Source organism: Myotis myotis, unplaced genomic scaffold (genome assembly GCF_014108235.1).
Source record: "Myotis myotis isolate mMyoMyo1 unplaced genomic scaffold, mMyoMyo1.p scaffold_m19_p_28, whole genome shotgun sequence".
Lineage (NCBI taxonomy): Eukaryota > Metazoa > Chordata > Mammalia > Chiroptera > Vespertilionidae > Myotis > Myotis myotis.
The window spans coordinates 16,037-34,815 of record NW_023416333.1 but is presented as its reverse complement, the minus strand read 5'-3'; the positions used below and the strand labels follow the sequence as shown (position 1 = coordinate 34,815).

At 48.5% G+C, this 18,779-nt stretch overlaps 1 protein-coding gene and 1 non-coding gene across 8 annotated transcripts; both read left to right on the top strand.

Moving 5' to 3' along the window:
• Positions 1–1,383: 1,383 nt before the first annotated feature.
• ZNF331 (zinc finger protein 331) lies at positions 1,384–17,758 on the top strand. Of its 7 annotated transcripts, XM_036296119.1 has the most exons (7): positions 1,384–1,609; positions 3,352–3,395; positions 4,553–4,733; positions 11,962–12,043; positions 12,766–12,902; positions 13,186–13,312; positions 15,972–17,758. In XM_036296119.1, exons 6-7 carry the CDS (start codon positions 13,279–13,281, stop codon positions 17,303–17,305), a joined length of 1,368 nt encoding a protein of 455 aa, XP_036152012.1. In that variant the 5' UTR covers positions 1,384–1,609; positions 3,352–3,395; positions 4,553–4,733; positions 11,962–12,043; positions 12,766–12,902; positions 13,186–13,278; the 3' UTR covers positions 17,306–17,758. The 7 variants fall into 7 exon arrangements, with proteins under 7 accessions (XP_036152012.1, XP_036152007.1, XP_036152009.1 ...); XM_036296114.1 differs by lacking the exon at positions 12,766–12,902 and having other exon boundaries at positions 1,385–1,609; positions 4,553–4,658; XM_036296116.1 differs by lacking the exon at positions 12,766–12,902 and having other exon boundaries at positions 1,385–1,609; positions 4,553–4,665.
• LOC118649312 lies at positions 2,206–2,333 on the top strand. Its single transcript, XR_004965593.1, has one exon. It is a non-coding gene; the product is annotated as a small nucleolar RNA SNORA24 (small nucleolar RNA).
• Positions 17,759–18,779: the final 1,021 nt, after the last annotated feature.

Below are 18,779 nucleotides of genomic sequence, written 5' to 3'. Positions count from 1 at the left end.
GAGATCAACCAAAGGACATGTATGCATGCATATAAGCCAAACCAATGGACATGGACAACAGGGATGAGAGCATGAGTCGGGGGGGGGGGGGGGGGGGGGAGGGGGGAAAGGGGATTAATGGATGGGATGAGGACACATTTGTAATACCTTAACTAATAAAGAATTTTAAAAAAAAGACTAAAGAAAATAGAACAACTGATTACTTCAGGAAGTGTTAAAGAGGCAAACACAAACATCCCGCCTTTCCAATGAGATCAATATCAGATGTAACCACATAGTCCCACTTTATAAAGGGAAGCCAAAAACTTACCAGTTAATGGATGTAAAAGAACCTCAGAATTAGAAATCGAAAATTTTAAAAAAATAATGATTTAAGGGGAAATTCTCAATCTTAAAATCAACTACTTAATACTAGATGGGGATTAGGAATTCTTTTTTTAAATATATCTTTATTGATTTCAGAAAGGAAGAGAGAGAGGGGATAAAAACATCAATGATGAGCGTGAATCATTAATGGGCTGCCTCCTGCACACCCCCTGCTGGGGATCAAGCCCGAAACCCCAGCATGTGCCCTTGACGCGAATTGAACCTGGGACCCTTCAGTGCTCTGGCCCACCGTCCAACCCCTGTGCCAAATCAGCTAGGGCAAACCTGCATAACTTTTGACACCCCTTCCTCCACAAAAACAAACACCCGCCCCCCCACACTTTAAAACTACACCCGGCCCTGGATACCATGGGGAATTAGTTGCAGGACCCCTGCGGATACCAAAATCCATGGAAGCTCAAGTGCCTAAGGCCCTTATATAAAAGTGGGTAGAATAATGCATACAGTCAGCCCTCTGCATCAGGAATTCCCAATCGGATCAAAATACTGTTCCTAATTGGTTGGTTGACTCCCTGGATGCAAACCCCATGGACAGGAAGAGCTGACTGTATATTTTTTTTTCCGGGGGTGGGATCGGGGAGAGAATCCCAGTATGAGCCCTCCCTGGCAGTTTAAACCTGTGTCGTTCAAGAATCAACTATAATCCCAAAGTAACATTATACACATTGCTATCTAGCTACCCCAATGGAAGGGTCCCAAATGCACATTGAGGAACAATCCACACCTCAGGACTCCCATCTTTTCTTTTGGCGATTCCTTCCTGGACATGCTCCCAGGAGTTGGTGGCACATTGTCCTTAGCCGGGGGCCTAGGAGAAATCTGAAGGGTGGGCAGTGCTCCCAGCATTGGTAGATTCTGGAGGCACGCGTCCTCTAGGGGACGGGGCACGGTGCCTTCTGAAGGCCCCGCTTCCAGCCTCAGGGCATCGCCCTGTGAACTGCGTTTCCCAGAAGTCTCTGCGACAACGCCCCTTAGGGCCTTCGAGAGTGGCACGCCGGCGAGGTGAGCCGCTTCCATCTTCGCGGATTCCCGGGTTCTGGACTACATTTCCCAGAGCCCCCCGAGGCGCGGCTTCATTAGGAGCGCTCCGCGTTGCATTCTGGGAGACGCGTCCCCAGCACACAGGGTTTTTTTAGGCTCGGGCTTCCCTGGATGCCATCCAGCGTTCACCTCGACCCTTGCGCCCCCTCCCGACGCCCTGTGGGCCGTTGGGTCCCACGCGGTAAGCTGCTAGCATCCCAGGAGGAAACCCGCGCGGGATGCGGCGGGGGGCGGGGGTGGGGGTAAGGGGGGCAGGCGGGTGTCGGGGCGCCAGACGCCCCGGGCGCGGAGGCCCGAAGCGCAGCCTCGGCCTGCGGCTGCGGGGAGAAGTGCGCGCGCGTGTGAGTGAGTGAGTGTGAGTGTGTGTGTGTGAGTGTGTGTGTGTGTGTGTGTGTGAGTGCGAGTGCGCGTGTCAGTGTCAGGGACCGGGCCACGCCCCCGGGACTCAAGAGCGTCGGCGCGGGCGGCAGGCCGGGCCCCCTCGCGGTGACGCACCAGCGCGTGGTGGTGCTGGGGGCGGCTCTGCTCCGCGGGGCGGGGTGGGCGGGGCCTGGCAGGTGACTGTGACGTGGGTGTCGGTGGGTGTGCGCTTGTGCGGCCGCGGCGGCGCGGGGCGCGTTGGGAGGACTGGGTGCGTGGCCACCGCGGAGCGGGGACCGGGGTGTGCGCGGCAGCGCGCCCCGTGGCTGTGCTGTCTCTGCGGCTCCCCTGCCGTCACCTTCCCGCCGGGGGGTGCCTGCCTGGACGCAGGGGCCTCAGGGGGGAGTCAGAGCCCGACCCTGCGAGGAGAGTGACAGCTGGAGGCGGGAAACCCCTTCCTGGCCGTGGAGGGGCGTCTTCTTGTTTGTCGGCAAAGCTGTCCCCGTTTAATTGGTAGCAGATTCTGACTTGCACAAGTAGCATTCTTTTTAAAAATTTATATTTTAGCCGAAACCGGTTTGGCTCAGTGGATAGGGCGTCGGCCTGCGGACTGAAAGGTCCCAGGTTCGATTCCGGTCAAGGGCATGTACCTTGGTTGTGGGCACATCCCCAGTAGGAGGTGTGTAGGAGGCCGCTGATGGATGTTTCTCTCATCGATGTTTCTATCTCCCTCCCTTCCTCTCTGTAAAATATCAATAAAATATATTTAAATATATATATATATATATATATATATATATATATAATTGATTTCAGAGAGGAAGGGAGAGAGAGATAGAAACATCAATGATGAGAGAGGATCATTGATCGGCTGCCTCCTGCACGCCCCCTAGTGGGGATCGAGCCCACAACCCGGGCATGTGCCCTTGGTGGGAATCGAACCCAGGCCCCTTCAGTCCACAGGCGGATGCTCTATCCACCGAGCCAAACCGGCTAGGGCAGTGGCATTTTTTAAAAATATATATATTTTTATTGATTTCAGAGAGGAAGGGAGGGGGAGATTGAAACATCAGTGATGAGAGAGAATCATTGATTGGCCGCCTCCTGCACCCCTCTACTGGGGGTGGAGCCCATAACCCAGGCACCAGAATCGAACCTGGGATCCTTCAGTCCCGCGCGCCGATGCTCTATCCACTGAGCCAAGCCAGCTAGGGGGCAAGTAGCATTCTTTAAAAAATAAAAATAAAGAAGGGCGCATCGTCCTGAGATGGCAATTTCAGCGCTAAAGTGCTCTTCCCAGGGCTACCTGAATGACAGGACAGAAGGGCCTCAGGAATGAGATCCTGTTTTGCAGGGGGGAGGTTCCAGACCTGACCGGTGGGGGAGGGGGCAGCTGCACAGTGACAAGGCCCCGCGGGCACTGGAGCCTAGTCCCCAGGAATCTCTGAAATACTCAGACCCGAGTTCCCCCTCGTTTCTGGTTGGTTTTAGATATGACATGGGGACAGGTGTGGCATGGGGACAGAAAGGACCTGGTGTCTCATTCTCTCCTCTTTCCCCCAGGCCAGCCATCCTGCATCGTCAGGCGTCTTAAAATCAAGGTTCTGGTGAGTTTTGTTGTTGTTCAGAACGCAAATGATTTGTTTATAGGGCGGAGGAATATTTGCTTTTCTTGGCCAAAAATGTCCCCCCTAACAGGGACCTATCCCAGTGACTCCTCCCCAGGACGTGTGACAGGGCCCTGCAGATGTATTTCCCCGTGTCCTCCCCACTGAGCCACCCTCCTTGGTGAGCATTCACTTGGCGGATTGCTCACATCCCCGTAGCTGATGCCAGTGGGAGTGTTTGCGCTTTAGTTCAGTGTGACTTGGTGTTTAGGGGGAACCGAACACTAGACATCTATGGTCCTTTCACAGGCCTGCCTTTCAGATCACAGCAAGAAAGGAGAGGGTGCCCTGACTGGTTTGGCTCAGTGGATAGAGCGTCAGCTTGTGGGCTGAAGGTTCCCAGGTTCGATTCCGGCCAAGGGCACATGCCCAAGTTGTGGGCTTGATCCCCAGTAGGGGACGTGCAGGAGGCAGCCAATCAATGATTCTCTCTCATCATTGATGTTTCTATCTCTCTTTCCCTTCCCTCTTCCTCTCTGAAATTAATAAAGATATGAAAAAAAAAGGAAGAAAATGATTTTTTTTAAAAAAAAGAAAGAAAGGAGAGGGTGTGATCATTGTAGTAAATGACAAAGCAAACGGCTTTGGGAGGCGTTTGAGGGTGGGGTTCGAGCGAAGGTCTTTGCCAGAAAGGCAGGGTTTGTTTTTTTTTCAGTAATCAGTTAATAGAAATGCGTTGCATGAGCCAGGTCTTGTTTGAGGTCTGACAGTTGTAGCTTAGTTGCATCTTGTATGAAATGTGAGAAGCAGTTGATACTGGGTATGAGTTCTGGATGTAGAGCCCGGGTTGGTCAGCTTTTTCTGTAGAGGATCCTGTGCTAAGTATTTTAGTTTTGTGGGTTGCTTGTGGCTGCATGCTGTTCTTTCCAATGGATTTATTTGTTTCGAATGGTTTTAGATTCACAGAAGAATTCCAAAAAATTTTTCATACAGAGAATTCCCAGGTACCCTGCCCCTGTTTCCCCATTTTGACCAAGTTACATTAGCATGGCACATTCCTTATACTGAATGGGCCGATTTGATACGTTATCGTTAACTCAAGTCCATGCTTTATTCCTTTCCCGTAGTTTTTACATAACCTTCTCCATCTGTTTCAGGATCCCATCCAGGAAACCACGATACAGTTCGTTGTCCTGTCTCCTTAGGCTCCTCTCGGCTCTGACAGTTTCTCAGCCTCCCCTTGTTTCTGATGACCTTGAAGACGTAAGAGGTGCCGATCAGGCGTTTGGCAGGATGTTCCTGCACTGGAATCTGATGTTTGTCTCGCGTGTAGACGAGGTGCATGGGTTTGAGGGTAAAAGATCACAGAGGGTACAAACTGTCAGCACGATGTGCGGTTGTTGAGGTTGCCCGTGATCGTGCTGGCCATGGCAGTGTTTGTTCGTTTTCTCCACTGGAAGGTTTCTCCTTTTCCCTCCTTTTCCTACTTACACTCTTTGGAAGGAAGTCGTCTGTGCAGCTCATGGGTAGAGTGTGCAGAATTATGCCCCTCCTCCTCCTCTGTTTCTTGATCATTTCTTTTTGTTTTCACAACCCTTTAAAAATGTAAAACCGCCCTCGCCGGTTTGGCTCAGTGGATAGAGCCGTGGTTCTCAACCTTCTGGCCCTTTAACTACAGTTCCTCATGTGGTGACTCCCAACCAGAAAATTATTTTCGTTGCTACTTCATCACTGTAATGTTGCTACTGTTTTGAATCGTCATGTAAATATCTGAGATGCAGGATGGTCTTAGGCGACCCCCGTGAAAGGGTTGTTCGACCGCCAAAAGGGTCGCGACCCACAGGTTGAGAACCGCTAGGATAGAGCGTCTGCCTGCATACTGAAGGGTCCCAGTTTCGATTCCGGTCAAGGGCATATGCCCGCGTTGTGGGCTTGACCCACAGTGTGGGACCTGCAGGAGGCATCCGATCAATGATTCTCTCTCATCATTGATGTTTCTATCTCTCTCTCCCTCACCCTTCCTCTCTGAAATCAATAAAAAATATTAAAAATAAATAAATAATGATAACAAAATAAAAATGTAAAACCCTTTAGCCCTACAAAAATAGGCTGACCTAGAGTATTGGGGTTTCAATCCTGTCTCTGCCTCTTAGCATTTGGGGCTCTATAAAGATAAGGTTGTGATGAGGATGAGATAATATAGGTAAAGCCCCACAGAATAGCCCCCAGTGCATTAGTGTTCAGTACATTCTGTTTTCTCTATGTGGTACGTCTGGGTGCCCTGTAGGTCAGAAGCAACATACATATGAAGGTCATTGTGATGGATACTTACCAGTTCTCAAAATGAACCAGAGCACCTGGCTGGTGTTGCTCGGTGATGGTGATTGGTTGAGCGTCAACCTATGAACCAGGAGGTCATGGTTTGTTGATTCCTGGTCAAGGTACCTGCCCAGGTTGTGGGCTCGATCCCCACTGTGGGGCATGCAGGAGGCAGCCGATCAATGATTCTCTCTCATCATTGATATTTCTGTCTCTCTCTCCCCCTCTCCTTTCCTCTCTGAAATCAATAAAAATATATGTATTTTAAATGAACTAGAGCATAGAACAGGAATCCTTAGCCTGAGGTCCTTCCTTTAATTGCATTTGCCATTTTCCAAGGGAAATTGTATACAGACTTATTGCATATGGCTTTCTTCCTCAGAAAAAATCTATAACTTCGTGGCATTCACAAGTGTGGACGTGCCCCCCCAAATTAGACCCTTGTTCTGGGACCAAAGGCTGTGTTCAGAACACAGCCAGTATTCAGAATGATGGACATGGTTAAAGTAAATCACACCCAATTCATGTTATGAAGTATTATGCAGCTATGAAGAGTGATATTTAGAAAGTCATAAGAAGGAAAAATGCATGTGATGTAATATTAAACAGTACTCAGTTATAAACAATATTATGCATGAACATTTTTACTTAGTTGAAATTTTATTTAATAAAACACTTTTTAAGTATGCTTACTCAATGAAGGCGGAAGGGAGAGGGGCCACTTGTATTGAGCACCTTCCCTGTACCAAACACTCTTCTATCTGCTTCACACACTGTCCCTAATCAGGCCACAGAGCAGCTTAGCTGTTGTTGTGCCAAGTCTGATGGTATTAGAGACACAGGGGAAGGATGTGCAAGGTCAGGGAGGTCATATCGGTTTGTCACCTGTTTTTCCGATACTGGGCCTTGTGTCAGTTTCCTGTTGCTGCTGTAACATATTGCCACAGATTTAGTGGCTTAAAACAGCACATATTTGCTAAGGTGCAGTCCTAGAGGTTAGAAGTCCAAAATCCCCTGGGCTGAAACAAGCATGTCAAACTCAAAGGCTGAATAAACAAGGTGTAAGTGTATGTGGGCCGAAAAAAAACCCCAAAAGCTCCCATTTTCATAGAAACGTGGGTTTATTTCACTAGAGACGTGCTGAATACAAAGGGCTGAAATAAATGAGTCATCGTTAACATAAAATAATAGAACATTTTAATAAAAATTAATATTTTTTTTTTTTTAATTTTGCAATATTGGGGGACCAGGCGGCAAGTCCCGAAGGACTTCTCCCAATGCTCAGGCCGCTCCAACCTTTTATTGATCTGGGATGCCCCCATAGCATATCCCTTAGGCAGGTGACCCCCTAGTAACAAGCAGACTAGCCCATCAGCAAGGATTTACATAATAATAAATGGGGGAGTAGTTTCAGCTACCACTGTCTGGACAAACAGAGGTGGCGCCTAGCTCAGACCTTTGGGAGGGCTTCAAAGGCACCCAGCCTTCGGGGGGTTCTCTGTCTATGCTTATCAGATAGTGAAGGCAATAAACAGTTTCCCACATCTCCCCCTTATTTTTTCTTTAAAAAATAATCAAGTCCCAATTTCAATATCCAAAAGTTCTGAGTCCATGTTTCAATGTCCAAAAAAGTTCATGTGTACATGCCAGCAATGAAATGTTGGTTCTGGATGGTGGACAAATGCAGGTCCGGTCCTCTCTGGTTTGGTCCTGGGCACCCTGCAGCGCCGCACAGCTGCTGACTGCTAGCGTGGCAAGGCATCTTCCACCATCTCAAAAATTAATATTTTTTCTTGAACATGAACTTACCAGACACTGAATAACTGCACAAATTCATAAGCATTATGTAAATAAACCTATTCTTGTTCTCCGAAAGTGAAATATTTCCTGTTGTGCACACCAAACAAGTCAGTCCAAGACTAATGACGTGGCAGTCGGCTGCTAAAATATTCACTGCTGGTATTAGTGGAGAGACATGGGGTGCCGGCGAGTAAGGGAAATGAACGCAACAGGATTATAGTCATCAGTCATTAGCGAACTTTGTAGTTTGTTATTAATAATTATGTATAACAGGATTTGTAAAAATTAAGTTACGAAATTTTTATTGAAACGTTTTTTACATGCCGTTATATTGGCTGGGCCGCAAAAATATTCATTGTGGGCCTCATGCGGCCCGCGGGTTTGACATGCTTGGGCTAAACCCAAGGTGTTGGTAAGGCTGCGTTCCTTTTCAGAGGCTCTAGGGGGCACCCTTCCCCTGCCTTTCCCGGCTCCAGAGGCTGCCTGCATTCCTGGAATTACAGCCCATTCCTCCATCTTCAGAGCCAACAGACAAGTCCTCTCATGTCGTATCACGCTGTCCCTGCTTTCCTCCGCCCGTCTTTCTCTCTCCTTCTGACACCCCTCATCTACTTTTGCGATTACATTGGACCCACCTGGATAATTCTGGATGATCTCCCTATTTTTTTTTTTTATATATATTTCATTGATTTTTTACAGAGAGGAAGGGAGAGAGATAGAGAGTCAGAAACATCGATGAGAGAGAAACATCGACCAGCCGCCTCCTGCACACCTCCCACTGGAGATGTGCCCGCAACCCAGGCACATGCCCCTGACCGGAATCGAACCTGGGACCCTTCAGTCCGCAGGCCGACGCTCTATCCGCTGAGCCAAACCGGCTTCGGCAGTCTCCCTATTTTAAGGTCAGCTGATTAGGACTTTAAGTCCAGCTGCAACCTAACTCCCCTTTCCATTTAATATAACATATTTCAGTTTCCAGAGTTAGGACGCATGCTGTTCAGTCTACCACAGGCCTATTCGTTCAGCCTTCTCTTACTGCCTGCAGTACACCGCACTCCAACGGTGGGGCTTTCCCTTTCTTATTTTTTCTTTAACTTTGGGACTGACTTAAGTTTATTTCTTATAATGGGATTAATGCAGGCCTACTGCCACAATTTCAGCTTCCTAAGGAGCTCATAAAGGAGAAACTTGAGTGTGTTCTCCCTCCCAGGCATGCCAGCACCCTCCCCTCCGCTCCCCTCCCCTCCTCTCCCCTTCCTCTTCTCTCTCCCTCCTACCTCTGTCCCTCTCCTCCTCCTCCCAGGCCTATTACCATTACCTTCCTCACTTCCAAGCTCCTAGCGCCCTTCCTTTAAAGAAAAAAGAAGAAACTTGAGCCCGGCCAGTGTGGCTCAGTGGTTGAGCATCGACTCATGAAACCTATGAACCAGGAATTCATGGTGCATATACTGGGTGTTTCCCCCCAAAATGTATACACTTAAAAGCTGATAGCTAAGTTGATTTTTCTTTCTTTTTAGATTTAACCTACTGGAATTAATAATTATTCAAAGTCTGTATTCATTTTTGGGGAATAATTCTCCAAAAAAATATGTGTGTGTGTGTGTGTGTGTGTGTGTATGTATGTATATGTGTATGAATGTATATGTGTGTGTGTGTGTGTGTGTATACATATATATGATCTGTGCCTTCCTTTGTTCTGTGCTGCCCCCTAGTGGTCAGCACATGTCATAATGATTGATCGAACTCCCCAAGGGGACACTTCGCATATTAGCCTTTTAAAAAATATATATATGTAATATAATAAAACATTATATATGTGTGTGTATGTATTCTTTAAAATATATTATATATATATATATATATATATTATACACACACACACACACACACACATACATATATATACAAGACATACATATTTTCTTCCTTGGGATACATGCCAAAAAGTAGAATGTTGAGCCAAAATCATACTTCTGTTCAGTGCCTGCAATGAGCCTGACCCTGGGGTAAGTGCTGTGCCCTAACAGGTGCTAGGAGCAGGACATCATCCCTCTCACTGTGGTCACTGAGGTCAGGTCATGACCAAAGAGTCCTGATCGCACAGGCTCTAGATGGAGAGATAGAAAGTTTATTTTCTAAGTTAATTAAATGTCTGACCAAATATAGCAGGCTAATGTTTAAGTGGATAATTTTGTATGGCCCAGGAATGATATTATAAATATCCAAATGGCTCTTGGCAGAAAAAGGTTCCCCACCCCTACTCTGGATGGACTCAGGGTCCAACCCATTGTCCTCCCCGTGGCCAAGAGGTATTACAGGGAAAGGGTTCAGGGCAGTCAGCCGAGGGAAAGGCACACAGGACTAATCCTCCCTCCATCAGAGTCCAACCACATGCAGTGTTGTCTGGGGGGGAGCTCACAGCCTGGGAGCCAGGGTTTTTATCAGGTGTCAGTCACGTAGGCACCCTCTGCATAGCACATACAAACATTCCAGGAGCGTGAGCCACTGTCCTCAGTGAGGGAATGGCGGGAACCCTGCAAGTCCAGCCAAGGACCAGTCTTGCAAGCAGGCTTAAGGTTAGCATTTTCAGGCCCGCTGTGCAAGGGATATACACTTTTCAGGATGCTTTCCTCTATTCCTCTCTACTTTGATATCTATCTCTCTCTCTCTCTCTGTTGATGTCTTATGGTCTGTTTGTCAGTATCTGTGTGTTTGTCTCCATATGTGTGTATATTTATTCATATAGCACATATATGGATATATACACACATTGTATTTGTATATATTCATATATAGAATTTAAAAAATACATTTTATTGATTTCAGAGAGGAAGAGAGAGGGAGAGAGATGGAAACATCAATGATGAGAGAGAATCATTAAATTGGCTGCCTCCTGCACACCCCACACTGGGGATCGAGCTCAAAATCAAGGCATGTGCCCTGACCGGGAATTTGAACTGTGACCTCCTGGGTCATAAGTTGAAGCTTAACCACTGAGCCACCATGGCTGGGCTTATATAGAGACAAGGTATTGTACCATCTTGTTTTGGTAACATTATTTTCCTACTGATGGTATATCTGAAATACTTTTCATATTCTAAGCATTCCAACTTAGCAGTAAGTAACCACTGACCTTGGTGTTCTGCATTGATAGTGTGCATATGTTTATGGGGTCAGCTTTTCTTGTCCGCCTGCCACGTCCTGACTCATGTCACCCTCTCTGGAGGCCAGAAGAGATTTGAGTTTGGATGATGCAGCCTCTCCTAACCCTGGACAGTGTGACTGGAGGGAGCAGGATGGACTCCAAGTGAGGCTAGGTACCCTCAACACACCCACTCAGGTCCAGATCCCAGTCCCCTCCCCAGAGTCAGCCACATTGGGGGTTTGAGGGCCACCCTCAGTTTTGACGCCAACTGCAGGTTTGGGAGTTTCCTGAAACCAGCCTCAGGGTCAGTAATTCAGGACTAGGACTCCCAGCACTCACTGGAAGCTCTTCTCTCAGGAGTGCGGTTTATTACAGGGAAAGAGCACAGAGTAGCATCAGCCAAGGAAGTAGGTGTGTAAGTCCAGGTGTGGGGGATGTTCACAGCCTGAGCTCCGGTGTCCTCGCCCCAAGGGCACTGCCTACCAGGGACTCACCTGGTCCACCAGGGCTTCATCACATAGGCATCACTAATTGACTTGACTATAGAGAAATATAGACCTGATTGATTAGGTCAACTGATACCTCATGACCCAAAACCCCCACCCAAATCACTTGGTCCTTCTAGGATGAGGAGCTCCTACCCTAAGACTGTTGGGTGTGGCCAGCCCCAGCCTAAGACTGTTGGGTGTGGCCAGCCCCAGCCTAAGATTGTTGGGTATGGCCAGCCCCACCCAAAGATTGTTGGGTATAGCCAGCCCCACCCTTAGAATGTTGAGTATGGCCAGCCCCACCCTTAGATTGTTGGGTATGGTGAGGCCCACCCTTAGATTGTTGGTCATGGCCAGCCCCACCTAAGAATGTTGGGTATGGTGAGGCCCACCCTAAGATGCAGCATGGCAGCTAGTACCCAAAACAAAAGACCTTCCTATCAAGTCTGATGCAGATTACCTCTTAGAAACTGAGGACAAAGGTCAGGTCTCTCTTTGGTCAAGAGCAAATCCTTAGTACTTACCTCTAACAGGGAGCTGGCTGAAGATCCTCTTGCTAAAATGTTTGGGTCTGACTTCAAAGCAAAAAAATAACTAAAAACCCCTCTTTTCTGCCCTGTGCTGCTGGGTGTCCTGGAGTTGGAGGGAGAGCCCGTTTTCCCTCCGATCTTTTCCTGACCTGTGGTGTCTGTGTGGGGGTGCTGGGAAGGATCTGGCGTCCTTGCGAAGCAAAGATGGAGGAGCAGGAAGGTTGTGTGAAGTCACTCTGGGGACCCAGGAGCACTGACTTCAATGCCTCTTTCTCCTGGCCCAGCTCCGCCTTTTCCAGAGTCGGTCTGCAGTGAAGGAAGCCCTTAGACAACTCATCAGGTCCTGATTCTGAAACTATGGCCCACGTAAGTGTGTATGTCTCTTCCCTCCCTGCAGTGTGCTATTTGGATCCCGTGGTGGTTTTTATGAATTATCCCCAAGCCTCCTGCCTCAGGGAGCCCCATCCAATGACCTGCTTCCAGTCCTCTCCATTCCGTCAATGGTGATGCCGCATAGCCCCTCGCCCACCTCGGAGCCCACGTTCATAGAACGTGGCGCTGATGATTCAGTACCTCCCTTATGCTCAGTGTTTTGTCAGCGGGAATGTTGGGGGAATGGAGGAAGAAAGTCCCTGGGGAGAAAGATTTGCTTCGGGTCCATGGTCTGATTAGTTGGAGATGTTGGACGCTTTTGAGCACAGGAGAACACAGAAGTCCTCTGTTCCAGGCAGAAAAGAGGGGATGTGCATATTAGTTGGCCTCGGGGTTAGTGTGTGGGAACAGCCCAGGCTCTGAGGCTGTGAGCATCCGACAGGGCAGGGGCTGAGGCCAGGGGACCCGAGAGCCACTTTTCTTGTTGAACAGACTTCTGTGTGTGTCTGCGTCGTTTGCCACCACCATCCTTTCAATCAGGAACAAGGGATGGGGAGTGGGGGGGTGGTCATGGGTCAGAGCATCCAGTACAGAGGAATAGGTGACCACATGCTCCCAGAACTGTGGACAACCAGAGTCATTTTGTGCAATCACTATCATTCAGTCTAATCTGTCCATGTGGTGGAATTTTAAAAATGTTTTCTGTCATTACAAAGGAAGACTGCTTAAAAGATAGCCTGGCAAAACGATGAACTTGAGGCTCGAAAACATTCAAACAGGCCAACCCTGTTTTCGAAGATAAGAGATCGCATGTTAATTTCTGAAACAAAGCCGGAGGAATGCTGTGAGGCAGGCACGTGGCAGGCTGTGTGCGTGGGAATGGGAGGAAGCCGGACCGCTCTGTCCCTGCTCCGCAGGCTGTGGTGCGGAATTGCACAGGTGCAGCCGGCTTTTCTCTGCAATCACACGGAGGGATTCTGCCTGTCACAGCCACGCCCTCACTGTCCCCTCCCATCTCTCAGGCTTTCCGGGAGGCACTGTGTCCACTCTACCCAGAGCATAGGCCTGCCTCTTCTTTCCTTCGTCTTGAAACTGCCCTTCTGTTTCCTCAGGGACATGTGGGTTTGTGTTCTCAGGGTCCCGTGACATTCTCAGACGTGGCCATCGACTTCTCCCAGGAGGAGTGGGCCTGCCTGGACTCCACGCAGAGGGACCTGTACTGGGACGTGATGTTGGAGAACTACAGTAACTTGGTCTCACTGGGTAAGTTGCCTGAGTCATCTAACTCACACTCTGCTCCCTGGAATGTCAGCCCCTTCCCTTGTGAATTTTAGGGCTGCCTTTTAAGAGACAGAGTTTAGCCCAGCAGGTGTGACTCAGTGGTTGAGTGTTGACCCATGAACCAGGAGGTCACGGTTCGATTCCCAGTCAGGGCACATGCCTGGGTTGCGGGCTCGATCCCCAATATGCAGAGGCAACGGGGCAATGATCCTCTCTCATCACTGATCTTTCTTTCTCTTCCTCTCCCTTCCTTTCTGAAATCAGTAAAAAAAAAAAAATTTTTAAGAAATGAGTTGAGCCGAAACTGGTTTGGCTCAGTGGATAGAGCATCGGCCTGCGGACTGAGAGGTCCCGGGTTCGATTCCGGTCGGGGGCATGTACCTGGGTTGCGGGCACATCCCCACTGGGAGATGTGCAGGAGGCGGCTGATCGATGTTTCTCTCTCATCGATGTTTCTGACTCTCTATCTCTCTCCCTTCCTCTCTGTGAAAAATCAATAAAATATATTTTAAAAAAAAAAAAAAAGAAAAGAAATGAGTTGAATCTTCTTCCTGTTCCCAGGGAGTGCTTTGAGCCTTGTTGGGTTGGAAGTGACCATCACACACCTTCCTCTCGTCATCCACCAGTGATCTTCCCACCTTCGTCTGGCCCTTCCTGTAGTTCCCACTCTCTTCATGAGCAAAGGATTAGTTAGAATTCTGGAATATTTATTTCACAACCATCTTCAAGAACACCAAGCTTCCTACTGTGTTGCTATGTTTATACCCAAATGGCCTGTGGCTCTTTGGGGTGACGTGATTTCTCTATAGAGGTGGATCGACAAACAGAATTCACATAAAAGCAAACAGCATATTCCATTTCCGACACATTGTGCCCAAAGTGAGGTTGAAGGTTACAAATCTGTGACCTTTGAGTTAAACATTACATGATAATACCTTTCATTATCTCAGGAAATTTCTTATTTTTCTGTTAGAAAAGTAACAACCATAATATTTATGGCTAATTTTTTAAAAATATATTTTTGTTGCCCTAGCCGGTTTGGCTCAGTGGATGGAGCGTCATCCTGCGGACTGAAAGGTCCCAGGTTCGGTTCCGTCAAGGGCATGTGCCTTGGTTGTGGGCACATCCCCAGTGGGAGGTGTGCAGGAGGCAGCTGATCGATGTTTCTCTCTCATCGATGTTTCTGACTCTCTATCCCTCTCCCTTCCTCTCTGTAGAGAATCAATAAAATATATTTAAAAATATATATATTTGTTGATTTCAGAAGGTAATGGAGAGGGAGAGAAAGAGAGAGAAACATCAATGATGAGAGAGAATCATTGATCGGCTGCCTCCTGCACACCCCCTACTGGGGATCGAGCCCACAATCTGGGCATGTGCCCTTGACTAGAATTGAACCCAGGACCGTTCAATCCGCAGGCCGACAGGCTATCCACTGAGCCAAACCAGCTAGGGCCTTATGGCTGATATTGTGCTCACTGTATACGAGGTATTGAACTAGGCATTGTGTGTATGTGTTGTATAAATACCCTTCATTTCATTCCCACAAGTTTAGGAGATAGACACAGTGATTAAGTGTGATTTGCGGATGAGTATGCTGGGTCCAGAGGACATGGTCAGACAGAGGAGGCAGGACAAGAACTGAACGGAATTCTGGCCCAAATCCATGCTGCCAGCTACCACGTTCTACTCGCCACCAGGGAGAAGGCCTTCAGAAGTTTAAAATGAGACCTGTCCCTACCTGTCGGTCCACCTGTTGGTTCTCTAACCCTTTCTCTCTTTTTGAAGTCTCTGTGACTTTGACGTCTAGGTGGTTATAAACTTGGTTTTCCTGGGTTGCCCAGGTTTGTCATCACCACATGTACAAAGTGTGCTCCTGCCGATACCGGTTTGGCTCAGTGGATAGAGCGTCGGCCTGCGGACTGAAAGGTCCCAGGTTCGATTCCGGTCAAGGGCATGTACCTGGGTTGCGGGCACATCCCCAGTAGGAGATGTGCAGGAGGCAGCTGATCAATGTTTCTCTCTCATCGATGTTTCTAACTCTCTATCTCTCTCCCTTCCTCTCTGTAAAAAATCAATAAAATATATTAAAAAAAAAAAAAAGTGTGCTCCTTTTCGTCTTTAATTTCCAGATTTCCCCTCTAGTGTCTGGTGCTTACTCGTGTCTGCTGATAGGAAGTAGTAGCTGATAGTCTTCAGGTTTATTCATTAATATTGTGGTACCCGACATGCACATGTTACCAAGGGTCTAGTTGGTTTATATTTATTCTACTAGAGAAGCTTTTTTAAAATACATACATATACAATGTGTGTGTGTGTGTGTGTGTGTGTGTGTATGTATGTGTATATTTTTTAATTGATTTCAGAGAGGAAGGGGAGAAACATCGATGATGAGAGAGAATCACTGATTGGCTGCCTCCTGCACGCCCCACACTGGGGACCCAGCCCATAACCCGGGCCTGTGCCCTGACCAGGAATTGAACTGGGACCTCCTGGTTCCTAGGTCGACACTCAACTACTGAGCCACGCCGGCCGGGCAGAAGTTTTATTTCTACTAGAGAAGTTTTTGGTTTGTAGTTTGCTTTGTTTGTTTGTTTTGTTTTTCTTAAAAGGAAACAAAATGTGGTGTTTTTTCCTCTAGATTTGGAGTCACCCCATGAGACCAAGAACTTACCTACAGAAAAGGGCATCTGTGAGATGCGTTTCTCCAAGTGGAGCTCGGACGGGAAAAGCAAGTCCCTTGGCCTTGACTGGGTGTGTGAAGGTGAGTTAGTAGGGGCGCGGGGCCCTCCAGGGGGGTATCTCAACCGAAGGAAAACCAGCCGTGCGAAAGCGCCCGCCGGGGAGGAGGCCTCGGACAGGCCACCCCAGAGACCTCCTCGCAGGGAGAATGCCTATGAGTGCAAGGAGTGCGGGAAGGCCTTCAGCCGTGGCTACCAGCTGACTCAGCACCAGAAAATCCACACGGGCGAGAAGCCCTACCAGTGTAAAGAGTGTAAGAAGGCCTTTCGCTGGGGTAACCAGCTGACTCAGCATCGGAAAATCCACACCGGCGAGAAGCCTTACGAGTGTAAGGACTGCGGGAAGGCCTTTCGCTGGGGCTCGAGCCTCGTCATTCACAAGAGGATCCACACGGGCGAGAAGCCCTACGAGTGTAAAGACTGCGGGAAGGCCTTCCGCCGCGGGGACGAGCTCACGCAGCACCAGAGGTTCCACACGGGTGAGAAGGACTACGAATGCGAGGACTGCGGCAAGACCTTCAGCCGCGTGTACAAGCTCATTCAGCACAAGCGGATTCACAGCGGCGAGAAGCCCTACGAGTGTAAAGACTGTGGGAAGGCCTTCATCTGTGGCTCGAGCCTGGCTCAGCACAAAAGGATTCACACGGGCGAGAAGCCCTACGAATGTCAAGAATGCGGGAAGGCCTTTACCCGTGTCAATTACCTTACCCAGCATCAGAAAATTCACACTGGTGAGAAGCCTCATGAATGCAAGGAGTGTGGGAAGGCCTTCCGGTGGGGTTCCAGCCTCGTGAAACACCAGAGAATCCACACGGGGGAGAAGCCGTACAAGTGCACGGAATGTGGGAAGGCCTTCAACTGTGGCTATCACCTGACCCAGCACGAGAGAATCCACACTGGCGAGACGCCTTACAAATGTAAGGAGTGTGGGAAGGCCTTTATTTATGGGTCCAGCCTGGTGAAACACGAGCGGATTCATACCGGAGAGAAGCCCTACGAGTGCAAAGAGTGTGGGAAAGCCTTTAGCCACGGCCACCAACTCACACAGCATCAGAGAGTGCACAGCAGTGCGAAGCCGCACGAGTGTCAGGACTGTGGAAAGGCGTGTGGCCACGCACACCATTACAGAGGACACCAGGGGCTCCACGCCGCGGGCAAACCTTTCGAAGACAAAGAATGTTCAGAGGCCTCTAGACAGCACTCGTTTCTCCCACAACACGAGGCAAATTCATGATACGATTTAACATAAGGAAGTCGTCACCGGCCACTCTTCTTCCAGAATCTCAGGATAGTCCTGCGAGAGGCAGGTTTGGAGACGAGAAGTCACTTTTCCTCCCCGATTACAACATACGCAGTGTAGACAGTTTGTTTACTGGATGGGTTAATGGATGCATAGAAGGTTCCCAGGACCTTTTGATTTCATTTCAGATTCATTCTGGGGAATAACTGCTGATGTAACATACGTGCAATAGCCTTTCCTCTCCACGGCTGTCATCCTCAGCCCCCCCTCACTCACTGTGCCTCGGGGGAAATGACCTTTAACCCCTGTGTGTATCTGTGAAATCAGGACAGCCACTTGATACTGCCCGTGGGCCATTAGACAAGTCTGGTATGTGGAACTCCCTGCAAGTGTATCTGGAATATTGTGCAAACTCAATAAACATTAGCTGCGTTTCTGTCATCATTACCCTCGCTGTTGCTGTTAGTGAATTATTGCAAGAAGACCCCCTGTGGGGATAACAAGTTTAGAAAAGACTATTAAACTTCTACAAGAAAATACAGTTTTCACAGCCCGGGGGCCTATGGTGTTTCTTAGCACATAAAAGGTGCTAAACATAAAATAAGGTTAATAAGTTGCACTTCCTCACCTGACCTGGATGGCTCAGTGGTTGAGCATTGACCTATGAACCAGGAGTTCACGGTTCAATTCCCAGTCAGGGCACATGCCTGGGTTGTGGGCTCGATCCCCAGTGTGGGGCGTGCAGGAGGCAGCTAATCAATGAGCCTAATCATTGATTTTCTCTCCTTCCCTTCCTTTCTGAAATCAATAAAAATATATATATATTTTTTAAATATATTTTATTGATTTTTTACAGAGAGGAAGGGAGAGGGATAGAGAGTCAGAAACATCGATGAGAGAGAAACATTGATCAGCTGCCTCCTGCACACTCCCCACTGGGGATGTGCCCGCAACCAAGGTACATGCCCTTGACCGGAATCGAACCTGAGACCCTTCAGTCTGCAGGCCAATGCTCTATCCACTGAGCCTAACCGCTTAGGGCTAAAAATATATTTTAAATAAATAAGTTGAACTTCCTCAAAAGGAACAAAGTCCTGTTCATCAGTGGCACCGTGAGGAAGTGAAAGGCAAGAAGCAGGGTGGGAGAAGATGGTACCTGGACCTGAAAATGTAACGCATGCCCCACGTCAATAATGAATCGGCCCCGGGTCGCTCAGGTTAGAGCCTCATTCTGACTCGCCCAGATTGTGGGTTTGATCCCTGGTCAGGGCACATACAGAAAGCAGCCAACGAACACACCGATAGTGGAACTGTTGTAGGCGGTGGGAACGGCCCAGGTGTTCTACTGGTGGGGTCAGACCACACCTGGGGTTCAGCAGCCTCAGTTCTTGGGTTCTTGCTGGGAAAGAATTAGAGCCAAGACCCAAACTGTAGGGGAGCATTTAATAGGTCAATCACCGAGGCAGGA